The 13,607-nt window shown below is 41.3% G+C and overlaps 1 protein-coding gene across 1 annotated transcript; it reads left to right on the top strand.

Annotated features, from left to right (window-relative positions):
- Nucleotides 1–297: 297 nt before the first annotated feature.
- LMOD3 (leiomodin 3) lies at nt 298–13,284 on the top strand. The gene is made up of 3 exons (XM_034777835.1): nt 298–712; nt 3,177–4,622; nt 9,551–13,284. Exons 1-3 carry the CDS (start codon nt 422–424, stop codon nt 9,575–9,577), a joined length of 1,764 nt encoding a protein of 587 aa, XP_034633726.1. The 5' UTR covers nt 298–421; the 3' UTR covers nt 9,578–13,284.
- Nucleotides 13,285–13,607: the final 323 nt, after the last annotated feature.

Here is a 13,607-nt window from a genome sequence, read left to right as displayed (position 1 = left end):
AGGAAAACTTGTGTGTTGGTTCTCTGCACAAATGTGAATTTCATCCTGTGTATATATAGCAGATTTATCAATATGATGAGATTTAAAAGTCATCCTCTGAAGGGAATCCTCTAGAAAACTATCATCTTCTCTATTACTGAATGAGAGACATACCGGCTGTACTGAAATGTCAGAAGGGTTTGCACAGCTGACAAGTTGCTGAAAACGGAGCATGGCAGCATCTCCATAAATTCTCTTTATCCAGCCAAGTGCAGCAGCTTAATATAGACTTAGTAAAAGCTTTAGTCCCACTGTCTCTCTCACACACTGAGATCCAGCACTGCCACGGGCCACGACAAAAACATGAATGTGGGGATTTAACAGCGTGTAATACCATTAGTAGCACAGCGTTGGATAAATTATTTTCTGCAGGTTTAAAAAAATGTCTGAATTCAGCCAAAATTCTGACCAGGAAGTCAGAATCGAGGACATTGATGAAGATGAAATCTTAGGAAACTTATCCCCTGAAGAGCTGAGGGAGCTCCAATGTGAAATGGAAGTCATGGCTCCAGATCCAAGAGTCCCAGTTGGAATGATACAGAAAGATCAGACTGAAAAACCTCCAACGGGAAACTTTGACCACAGATCTCTTGTTGATTACCTGTATTGGCAGAAAGCATCAAGACGCATGCTAGAGGATGAGAGAGTTCCCGTCAATCTCTTGCCATCTGAGGTAATAAGCGAGAATCACAACTGTTTATTATGCATCTGCTATAAGACTTATTGTAAGAGTATATTGCCAAAGATCAGGGCCTTCATAACAATAGGTTTGATGCTTTTGTCTTCCTCTCTGTCAGTTCCTTCTACAAATTAAAGCACAGTATAGTGTATGAATTTAAACTCAGTCAAATCTTGTTTCAAAATTCTCTATAACTATAGGATGTAACTTGAAAGATTACCCCAGGGTTTTTATTTTTACTTTTTGCCCTAAATTGTTAACTACATTTTCAAATGTAAGAAAATGACGTTTTTATTTCATCAAAACCTCTGACTGAAAAAACACCATATGAAAGCAAATCACAAAATAGAAGTTAAGCTTTTTATTTCTCCATAATATATATAAGAATATATATATTGGCTAGTGTGATTTTCCCTTATAACCTTAATATAATTAGAAGGGCTTAATAAACTCTAAAATTGGATGATAATAATAATAGTAATAATTAATATAACAATGCCACATTGAAAATGTCTGTCTTTTTGACTATGAGTTACAGTCACTAGAGACTATGAGCCCAAACTTCATAGACCAAATACTCAGCAGATGTAAATCAGCCAAGTTAATGGAACTGGGGATCCAGTTGTATGTCTTATGGTGGGCTCTGATTCAAGAATCCAATCCTATTCAGCAATGCACTTAAGCACATTCCTAAGTCCCATTGACTTAAAGTTAAGCACGTACTTAAATATTTTGCTGAATTGGGGCCATAGTCTTTATGCAGGCCAAACTCCCACTGAATACAAGGGGAGATGTGCCTGCGTAAATACATCTGTATTAGGACCTGTAGGAATTTTAAAGGACTCAAGGGAGAAACAGTGTGCGACTTTTTACCATCAGTCCAACCTTATATAATATGGTTGTATTCTAGTACGTCAGTACTGTATATCCCTGAATTCCAGTAAAATTTGTAGTGTCCCAGTAGGTGTTTACAAAGAAGATAAGCTGTCGCTTGATCGTTGTTGGCCTTTAACAGGTTCATATATAAATGTGCTTCCTTTTATACTTTGGGATGTTGAAAGTTGTTGGGGTTTCTTTAACCTCTATTGTACAAAATATAGATGGGCCTGGATATAGTTTGGATCCAGATTTGAACTATTCCAAAGTTGGGAGTTGTGTGGTTCATTCCCAGTTCTGTGTCAAGTTAAATCCATACAAAAACTCCGAGGGCTTCATTAATACAGCAAACAGATATGGTTTATTTATATTTCAGCATCCCCTCCTTTGTCACTTCAGAACTTGACAAATAGCAACCTCCACTGGTACAAAGGAGAAGTGCAGTTAAGTGTCACTGTGGTCCCAATCCTGGTCTCAGTGGGGCAGGACAACCACCATCTGCATCCCTTACTCTTGTACATACAAAGGGCCTGATCCTGCACTCCTTATTTATAGATAAACTCTCACTGGAGTCCATGGGAGTTTTTGCTTGCTAATAGCAAGCTGCAGACAAAGTAAAATGGGTCCTAAGTAGTAAAATCCAGTTCTTACCCATCATGAGGAAGGGACAAGAAAATTAAATTGTACATGAAATAGACCTTCAGGGAAAGTGGCTAACCTTCCTGGCAGGAACAGAGCAGATGCTAATATGATGTCATTACTGATGCTAAAAGCACAGCCCTTGAATCAAGCAGTGTTCAGAAACCACTTTCCCACGGCAGAACACAAAAGCAATTGAACTAATATTCACCTACATCCTCAGTGATGCCCCCTTAATGCTAATGCTCTACACAAAAGCCCAGACTCCTAAGGCTTGAACACTAATACCGGGCCGCCCCGGGAGGGGGGGAGCAAGTGGGGCAATTTGCCCCAGGCCCCTCAGGGCCCCCCACAAGAATATAGCATTCTATAATATTGCAACTTTTTTTTATAGAAGGGGCCCCCAAAATTGCTTTGCCCCAGGCCCCCTGAATCCTCTGGGTGACCTGCACTAAGAGTTCTACCCGTTACTATGATGTTCTCCTCTTTGATCTTCATTAGACTGAGCCACAGAGCCAATAGCTAGAAATGTATCTCCATTTTTTTGCTACATGAAAAACAAAGGTTTCCTAGAAATGCAATAGACAACCCATTGTTATATCAGAGACAATTAGGGCTGATCTACCATTGATGTCAATAGAAAGATTTCTCATGACATCAATAGACTTTAGATCAGGAATGTGAAAGAAGTTATTGGCATTCTTGGAAAGTTTATATGAGAGATTGCTGTATAACAGTATTTAAGTAAGGAATTATTGTTCATTCACATTTATGCCAGAAATACAATGAACATTGTTTCTTTTTTCTAAAAGCATTCTCTTATATATGATGTGAGGAAAAACAGATATGTTAAATCCATTTGATATATTTTTATTTCAGCGCATAATTAATGTCACGAAACCATTTTAAATTATTTCAGCTATTAGCATTTTGTCTTCTTTAGAGAAACGTTGCAGAGAAGTTTGAAGAAAATGCTGGGGATATGGACAATATTGCTAAGCAAAAAGTGGCAGAAGATACTACAGAAGCAGACCGAAAAGAAACATATTACAAAAACGAACATGTCGAACAGGCCAAGCCTGGTTCAGCTCAACAATCGGGAGAAACAAATGAAGAGAGAAGCTATAAAGAGACAGAAGATGAAGAAGAGGAGGAGGAGGAAGATGATGATGACGAGGAGGAAGATGATGATGATGACGACGACGAGGAAGATGACGATGATGAAGAGGAGGAGGAGGAAGATGACGAAGAAGAATCAAGAATGAAGAAGCCATATGGAGACAAAAACAGCAACAGTGATCAGGTAACTAAGAAGCCATGTACAAAATCAGGGGAAAATCCAGAAAACCAAGAAAACCATGAGAAGAAAGTATCAAAACTACAAATTCCAAAGAAGTTAGCTGTAGATACTAGTTTTATTAAGTTAAGTGCAAGACCTTCAGGAAACCAAACCAATTTAGATGAGAGCTTGCAGAAGGTCCGGAAAAATGATCCAGATGTGAAGGAACTCAACCTGAACAACATTGAAAACATCCCAAAGGAAATGCTGGTGGACTTTGTGAATGCCATGAAAAAAAACAAGCATGTAAAAACATTTAGTTTAGCCAATGTGGGAGCTGATGATAACGTCGCTTTTGCTGTGGCCAACATGTTACGTGAAAACAGGAGCATCACTACTCTAAACATTGATTCAAATTTTATTTCAGGCAAGGGAATCGTTGCTATCATGAGATGTCTGCAGTATAATGAGACGTTAACTGAACTGCGTTTTCACAATCAGAGGAACATGTTGGGCCATCAAGCTGAAATGGAAATTGCCAGGCTTCTGAAAGCCAACCCTAAGCTGCTGAAGATGGGCTATCACTTTGAACTTCCAGGCCCCAGGATGGTTGTTACCAACCTGCTCAGCAGAAATCTTGACAGACAAAGGCAAAAAAGGCAGGATGAGCAAAAACAGCAGCAATTAAAACAGCAGAGAGAGTTAATAGCCATGTTAGAAAATGGACTAGGGTTGCCTCCTGGGATGTGGGAAATGCTAGGAGGACCAATGCCTGATTCAAGGTTGTATAGCTCAATACAAGCCCCCAAGCCGCCACCTGTCCCTAAAACCATGCCCATGAGCAGGAAAAATGAACATGCAAGAAAGCCAGCCCCTGAAGAACAGAGCAGTGAGGAACCTGCCTCCTTCAAAATGGTCAAACTCAAGAGAACTCAGCGCAAGCCCACTATACCAGAATACGTGGAACCAGCTGAAAAAACAAGTATCAAAGATGTGATCAAGACTCTTAAACCAGTTCCAAAAAAACGGCCACCTCCTCTGGTTGAGATAACCCCAAGAGAAAAGCTCTTAAATGACATTCGTCAGAGTAACGTCGCTTATCTTAAACCGGTAAGTGTTTATGAAACAGAATGGTAGCAACAGGGAAATATTTCCATCTCTGTAATTTAATGCAAATCAAATCTAATAGTCTATTTTAAGGGCTTCCACAAAAGCATCTACAAAAATTGTGGGCCTATTCATTTTCAGGCATAGAAACATGGTTATTGTATGCAAGTTGGCATTTTTGTGAACAGCTTTTGAGCATTAGTCACGTGTTTCTATATGCACAAATGCAGACTTTTGCACAGGCAAATTAATACAACCGCAAAGTTTGCAGGTGCAATTATTAATGCCTGGTGAAGATTTGGCTCCTATGCTTTCTGGATAGATTCATCATCATTTTAAAATTAAGTACATTTATGTTCTGGAATTTTGATAAAGGGTTTGTTAGTTGCCTCCTGGGCCGTTGTGAGCTGTTAGATGAATTCATACTTTAATTCACACGTTACATCGCAATAATGACCAACCACAGTTTTACTTCAAATGTGGTCAATATTAAGCCCAACTTACAGTCCTTATATAGGAAAAGCTCCCACTGAGTGTTCTTTGAGCAAGGATGGCAAGACCCACTCCGTTATCTGCCCATAGAGTGAGATTTCATGCCTAATTTCAGCTCATAACTAGACAAATCATAAGCCCCTCTAAATAGTAGTCAGTGAAATGGTACCACTGACACAAAGTCCTAAAGGGAGATTTCAAACCTCTGTATGCCCACAATCATAAAGGTAAAAGAAAAGGACTCAACTCAATAGATAAGCAAAAAAATTAGAAGTGTAAGTGTGTGTGCGTGTGTGTGTGTGTGTAAATCTGTTTCTTTTAGGGTGCAAATAGTTGCAGGAATGATTTATTACTAATCCTCCAAACATTATACAGGGTCCTTAACAATTTATGGTCAATCCTATGAGGTTCTGAGCCCCATAATAATACCTATCTAGCACTTTTCATCCATAGATCTCAAAGCCCCTTACAAGGTGAGTATCATTATCCCCATTTCACAGATGGGGAAAGTGAGGCACAGGGAGATGAAGTGACTTGCCCAAAGATTACCCAGCAAACCAGTGGAAAGGCCAGGAACTGAACCTAGGTCTACTTAGTCACCTGTTCAGTGCCCTAGCCTTAACATAAGAACATAATAATGGCCATACTGGGTCAGACGAAAGGTCCATCTAGCCCAGTATCCTATCTTCCGACATGGCCAATACCAGGTGCCCCAAAGGGAATGAACAGAACAGGTAGTCATCAAGTGATCCGTCTCCTGTCGCCCATTCCCAACTTCTGGCAAACAGAGGCTAGGGACACCATCCCTGGCCATCCTGGCTAATAGCTATTGATGGACCTATCCTCCATGAATTTATCTTGTTCTTTTTTGAACCCTGTTATAGTCTTGGCCTTCACAACATCCTCTGGCAAGGAGTTCCACAGGTTGACTGTGCATTGTGTGAAGAAATACTTCCTTTTAAACCTGCTGCCTATTAATTTCATTTGGTGGCCCCTAGTTCTTGTGTTATGAGAAGGAGTAAATAACACTTCCTTATTTACTTTCTCCACACCAGTCATGATTTTATAGCGCTCTCTCATATCCTCCCTTAGTCGTCTCTTTTCCAAGCTGAAAAGTTCCAGTCTTATTAATCTCTCCTCATACAGCAGCCGTTCCATACCCCTAATCATTTTTGTTGCCCTTTTCTGAACCTTTTCCAAGTCCAATATATCTTTTTTGAGATGTGGCGAACACATCTGCATGCAGTATTCAAGATGTGGGCGTACCATGGATTTATATAGAGGCAATATGATATTTTCTATCTTACTATCTATCCCTTTCTTAATGATTCCCAATATTCTGTTAGCTTATTTTGACTGCCGCTGCACCTTGAGTGGATGTTTTCAGAGAACTATCCCCAATGACTCCAAGATCTTTTTCTTGAGTGGTCACAGCTGATTGAGACCCCATCATTTGATATGTATAGTTGGGATTATGTTTTCCAACGTGCATTACTTTGCATTTATCAACACTGAATTTCATCTTCTATTTTGTTGCCCTGTCACCCAGTTTTGAGAGATCCTTCTGTAGCTCTTTGCAGTCTGCCTGGGACTTAACTACCTTGAGTAGTTTTGTATCATCTGCAAATTTTGCCACCTCACTGTTTACCTCTTTTTCCAGATCATTTATGAATACGTTGACTAGAACTGGGCCCAGTACAGACCCCTGCAGGACACCACTATTTACCTCTCTCCATTCTGAAAACTGACCATTTATTCCTAGCCTTAGGCCTGGTCCACACTAACTCCCCACTTCGAACTAAGATAGGCAACTTCAGCTACGTTATTCATGTAGCTGAAGTCGAACTATCTTAGTTCGAACTTACCACGGGTCCAGATGCGGCAGGCAGGCTCCCCCGTCGACTCCGCGTACTCCTCTCGCAGAGCAGGAGTATCGGCGTCGACGGCGAGCACTTCCGGGATCGATCCGGGATTGATTTATCGCGTCTAGACAAGACGCGATAAATAGATCCCAGAAGATCGGTTGCTTACCGCCGGACCCGGCGGTAAGTATAGACGTACTTTAGTCCCCTGCCTTCCCATAACTCCATCTCCAAATGACACAGAGAACAGGGGCTCAGTAACTTACAAGACGAGACATAAATGAACTCCCATCAATATGATTTGGAGTTACGGAGGCTCAGCATCTCACTCACTGAAGCCTTTAATGCACTCCTGTAGGGAAAGTTCTTAGGGGGCTTTTACCACTCAGAAGATCTCATGAGAGACTGTGCTCTTGTTTTAGTGGGGAGAGGAGTAAATTTGTTTGTTTGTTTTACTGCAACTCTTCCTTACTTTGTTTGAGATTATCATGATATTACAAATGGCGACACTGCCAATGCTCCTTAATCTATGTCTGTATATTCAACCATTTCTAAGGTATATTTAGTGCATATGCCATGACTTTTGAATTGATAATTTGCTAGACAGGCCGAAGTGGCTCCTCCGGAGTTGCTTTGGTCTATCTGGTCCAGGACACATTTTTAAAATTGCCCGAGTCCATATGAGATAGAATCAAATGGCCTCTAACGTATTATTTTGGTCTGTAGAGCACATATAACGCCTTCAATAATATCTTAATTAAAAATAAAGTTTTTAATAAATAGATAAAACCAAACAAGAAAGACCATGGGCTAAATTCACTTCTGGCATGAGCAAGTGTAACTGGAATGAAATCAATGGAGATATGCCCTTTTACAGCACTGGTGAATTAGGTTTTGCCTGTATGAAATGTTAACCGTGAGCATGTATTTAACAAAATAATATATCGGCCCCGGATCTGTGTCTATCACACAGTGGTTCTTAACCTTTACTGCAGCCTGCACCCCTTTGGTTCTCAAAATATGTTCTCGCACCCCTTAAACCTAGATATATTTTGTTTGTATATTACAGTAATCATTAAAAAATGTATAATGTTAATAAATACATAGGTTTGATTAAACAAAGTAGTTCTACTTACCTGCCTGTGCTTAATTTGTGTTTTCGATTATTTACCTCCTAAAAAAATCTGGCATGTCTTGCACCCCCAGAAAGGGCATCTCGCACCCCCAGGAGATGCGTGTACCCCACGTTAGGAACCACTGTGTGACTATAGTGACTGGACTTGGTCCTGTTTCCATTTAAGTCAATGGCAAAATTCTTGGCAACAATAGGAGTAGGATCCGGGTCGGTTATGTATTTTTACAAAATATGGGGCAAAATTATGAAAAGGACTAATGATTTTGGATGCTTCCATTTTTGTGTGTCCAACTTGAAATACTTCAAGGGGGCTGATTTTCAGAAAGTGGTGAGCCCTCAACCTCGGAAAACCAGGCCTCTTTCAGAAGACTCAGATTGGCCACTCAAAATCATGGCCATAGTGTTTAACATTCTGTTCTTCTAGGATCTAATACTGACCCCGTAGTTCTTACGAAAGCGATCAGGCCCATTAAATTCTGTGAAAATCATCATCCAAATGGAATTGCTTGTGTGATTAAGGAATAGTCCCACGAGCAAGAGTGTGGAGGATCCAGTCTAAAAAGTAAATTGCCAAAAGGTGCCATTCCAATTTCTCAAGTAATTGACACCTGCTTCATAACTTCCTCTGAATTTTTTTCAATGTATTAATTTTTTTTAAATTACAGGCCATATTTTGGTCCCATTTACATTTGTACAAACTCACGATATTCAGTGGAATTACACAGGCATAACTGAGACAAGAATTTGGCCTGACATGTTAAAGAAGATGAGCGGTCTTAAAATGACACCTGCCTGTAAATTCAAAGTTAATGATGCCACTATGTCCCTAACTCACATCACTGGGGTATTTTTATTATTATTACTACTACTTCAGTGGCAAGGATTATTTAAAGACTAATTTAGCTGCAAAGAAAGGCAGTCTTCAGGACTTCTGACCTTTTACATTGGTGTAGAAGTGTTGTATCTTGGATCTGGTCACGCTGTCTAGAACGGCTCACAATGGAATAGAAGTAAAATATCCGCAGTGGACAGGTCACTGGACTTGCATTCAAGGCACATAGACGCTGCCACTGACTCACTGTGTGATCTTGGCACATCACTTAAATCCTCTCCAGAGTCTCTCTTTCCCCATCTGTCATATGCGGGATAAGAATGCCTCCTCACCTTGTAGAGCACTCTGAGATCTATGGGATCTCTATCTGGGCTAAGTGGTGTTATTGATGGCTACTTGATTTATCAAGCAATAACCAACAGCTCTGTGAATTCTAAGAGACAACAATGTGCCAAGAATTTCTTAACTATTATAGCCACAGAATTTTCTGTTACATTTTCAGTACTGTGATGTTACTGTCTAATTATAATAAGCACACTTATTTTTGGAGAAAAAAGGGTGAAGCCAGTTTTTCCTACTATTAACATGTCTTCTTATTGGTCTTGTACAGGTGCCGGTACCAAAAGAGCTAGAGTGAAACACCAGATTCCCCTGAAGGAAACAACTTGAAATAAAGACGATTCAAGTTTCACTTACAATTGTTTCAAAGGATGCTTTCTTCAGAAGCCAAGTGGTAGATACGAACATGTGGGAACAATGCTTGTAATATGCATCTGTTTATACGATGATGAAAAAGGGTGGAATGGAACAAGTCAATGCTAAAAAGATTTCCATCAGCTATCAAGTAACAGTGATGCCCCGGTATAATCTCTGTCTGCCAGTTGGATTCTAGTCTCCAGTTTGTCCAGAGGTATTTGCCCAGCAGCTGCAACAACTTAACAGGTTTTACAGATTCAGTCAGTGAACTCTATTGCTTACATGGTACTTTCTGCTGTTAAATTCTCCTGCAACACATAGTGTTCTATTGTGACTTTCCTTCTTTACACACAGAACTTTCTTTTTTCACACTGCTGTATGCCACTGCTTTTTTTATTAAGTACACATGTGATTTCTATCTACACAACTTATATTTTCAGTCCAGAATTATTTTCGTTTTTAGACTGAGGAAACAAAAAACAAAAGAACAAAAATGCCCTGTCTAGGAGAGAGCACAGTGTGCATTTCTTCCAAAACGAACTGCAGTAGTTCTGAGAACAAAATGGCTGCCATCTCTGCAAACAGGCAGAGTTCTTAGAAACTTAAAGGCACAGTACACAGGGAAAAAAAAGAAAGTCATAACAGTTTCAAACTTCATACTCCATAGAATGTGTTCTGGCAAGTATTCTATCTGGTTAGCATTTAAAACATGAAGCCATGAGCTGTTTTGGGAGCTGTGCGATCATTATTCCCCTGGCAGATTCTCTCTGTCCTTGCTATAACCCTGAACTGTTTCGCCACCCGCATGCTTCAGACCACACATTGCAGTCACCTTCTGAGAATAGAACTGGACTGTTTCAGATGTCCCTCAATACTACTGATGAACTGGCCAGAGTTGCTGCTACTGAGTATTGTTGGGCCCTTGCCCTTTTCCCTCTGCTTGGGTCTCAAACTGCCTGCCAGTTTGAGGAAGGAACTGAATGTCTCGCTTGTATGGCAATGGCAGTGCAGAGCTCTAGCTGGAGGTAACGGCACTTGCCCATCCTTGCACCAGCTAATGGTTTTGAAATATTCTGATGGGGAAAAATGCTTTAAAGGGTCAAAGTGACAAGCCTTGATTCTGTACCATCCAAACCCAGCCCAAGCACCCACAGAATGTGCCCAGGAAAGGAGAGGTCATTTCTGGTGTTGGGGAAAGTCTCTATCCCAAAGCAAGTGAAATCCTCCTCAGTTCCTCTTATCTTTAATTAATCTCTTTTCTGGATGCTTTCCCTTTGCTACCAGGCATGCTGTTGTATTCCCCCTACTTCAGTCTGTTCATACTAGTCTATCCCCTCACTCTGCTTGCTTCCTATCTGCCAACTCTCCTTTTGCTCCCCACAAAACTTCACTCCATGCAAACCAGCCTCACCAAGTCCATTAATGGCCTACTCTGCCTCTAGTAGCTAAGACACAAAGCTGTGTCTTGCTCTTTTTTCCCTCCTTGGTCTGCCTATTACTGCTGCTCAGTTCCTTCTCTTCTTGTCTGAATGTCCTTGGCCATCCCAATAATCTGACCTCTTCTTTCTGCAGCTCCTTTGGTTTCTCCTTCCCTTCTCGCTCAATATGATCACCAAGGCTCTAAAAAATCTTCTGCCAGCCAGCTTGCATTTCTCTTACACGATCCATGCTTCCTTCCCAAACCTCTTTTCTCCCACTCACAGCTTCATATCCTACTGCTTCCACATAGGGAACAGTTGCCTTCTTCATGCCAATCAACCCTCTCCTTTCAAATCCACCCTTCCACCTTTGTTCACATCCCCTCCCTGTACCTTAACTGAGCTGCTGTCTGAATCCTTTTGAGGGTGGGGGACATGCATGCAGGCAGGGAACTTGATTTACTGTTTGTAGGGTACTGTATGAATTTACAGCATGCTAAGGAATTTTTTAAACTACGATTCAACATTGCTTGTGCACATGTTGAGAGGAAAACACAGTTTTACTGTATTTCTCATTTACAGCTGTCAAATGAAGAGATTAACCTAGGTGGGATGTGCCAGTGTTGTTGTCGCTCTCTTTCGCAGAAAAAGGAGCATGGGCAGGCAGAGGTGGGAAGAGCCAAAGCAGCTTTGAGCCACTCTTATTCAGCCCCATTCCCAGAGGCGATTCAGGACTCGCTCTAAACTGAGCTTTTCAAGGGTCTGTCTGGAGGGAAGCGTGTGCCTTGACCATAACTCCTAGTGCTTAGGTATTGTTGCCAGCCAGAGAGGGTCTGAGGGATGGCAGAGCTGGTGCAGTGACCCTATGCCATCAGCCGATCCCTACATGAAGGGAATGCTCCCAGGGCCACTTAAGCTGATTTTATGGCTGATCGTTCTAGTGAATCAGACCCATAATGTTCATGTAAAATTTTCAGTGTGCTCCTACTGTCTACACTGTGTAGTAACAAAGAGGGGGAAGCAAATGAGCGATAGGAGCCACTCTGCACTCACAACTGGGAAGGGTGTCTAAGCGTTTGGAAGAAAATATGGCAACCCCATCCCTTCTCTGAGGGAAGGCAAAGCAAGCAAAAGCCCATCACTACCTTATGTGTAATCATAGGTGGGACCATATGCTAATATGGCACACAGAGCACACTCAGCAGGAACTGGCAGCATAGATGAAAGATGAAGAAGGGAACTATACGGAGAAGAGACTGCAACATGCTATTCTCAGTGGCATCAGCACAACCCTTGCCTATGATTGCAAGACAGTTCAGAGGGGGTGTGGCTAAAGGAAAGGTAGGTGGAGTCTAGGAAAGTGCCCCACAAAAATGGTGGCTTCTGGAAAGGCACAAAGGCTGTTCAGAGCCATCAGATCCTACTGTAAGAGAGGAATGTGCAGCAGGAAAAGATCCCATCTCTCACCCCATCAGAAAGAATGCAAAAGCAAACACCAGGAGGCATACAGCACTACCTCCGTTCAAGCCCTGCTCCACTGGAGGACTGGTATGTTTCAGAGTAGAGACTCACTTACCATTAAAGTTTATCCAGATTGGACTGAGCCTCATGGTATGAAGATCATCTATTAGGGCCTTGTAGGTTTTTGTAGTTAGTATGGTCACATCTGGTGTCATGCCAGTCACAGGGTTCAGCTCTGAATGGTGGTTTTGGGTATGTGTATCACATCACCATCCTTTTTCTTCAATGAGTTACATACATTACCACATCTACTACTTGTCTCCTACCTCAACCCTAATGAGATTGCGCTACTTTTTCCACCACTTATACCTCTGCGGACTCATTTTCAATAGGGTTGGAAAAAGGTAACTGAGCCCATCTCCCACACTTTTCTGATAGCCACTTATAGCTCCTGCCAACCATATTTGGGTGGGGCATAGCTTCTTCTAAAAATCCAACAATGCATGCCCCACTCTTGCCTTGTGTCCTCCTTTAAGGGCCCAATGGCTTCTGCCAAGGCCAGAAATAGAATCAAAGTTTGATAAGGGGTTGCTCTAGGCTTTGTGCCCCACCCCCTACAAAACCCAGTAGCAGAGACTAACTGGAATTATTGTTATTGTAAAGGTACAGCCTGTTATCTTGTATAGGAAGGTGTCCCCATTTGCTTCAATTTCCTTTGAGGACATAGCAGTTTACCTCTTTCTCTATTGCAGAAGCTTTTGTTCAGACTACAAAAAACAAAACAAAACAAACAAACACACACAAATCAGGCTCCCCCCCCCCCGACACAGAGTACTGATTTACTCCCACTTGGTTTGGAGTTTTGCAGAGGGTTTTTTGTTGTTTAGTTGGGAGGTGAAGGCAGGAATCTTCTACTTTAGATGTGGCTTGAAGAAATTTAGTTTGGTGGGGCTGGATACTGAAAATTATTCACATAAGGTAGCTGTGTTCTGGTAACTGGTCTGTACTGCACTTTGGAGTTTTTGTGCCGTTTGGCACGCTACAAAGCGGTTTTTTTTTTGGTCTGTTTTTAAAGTCAGACATCTGAACACT

This window comes from Trachemys scripta, chromosome 7, assembly GCF_013100865.1.
Source record: "Trachemys scripta elegans isolate TJP31775 chromosome 7, CAS_Tse_1.0, whole genome shotgun sequence".
NCBI classification, from domain to species: Eukaryota; Metazoa; Chordata; order Testudines; family Emydidae; genus Trachemys; species Trachemys scripta.
The sequence above is the reverse complement of the archived record's forward strand: the minus strand, read 5'-3'. Positions and strand labels throughout refer to the sequence as shown.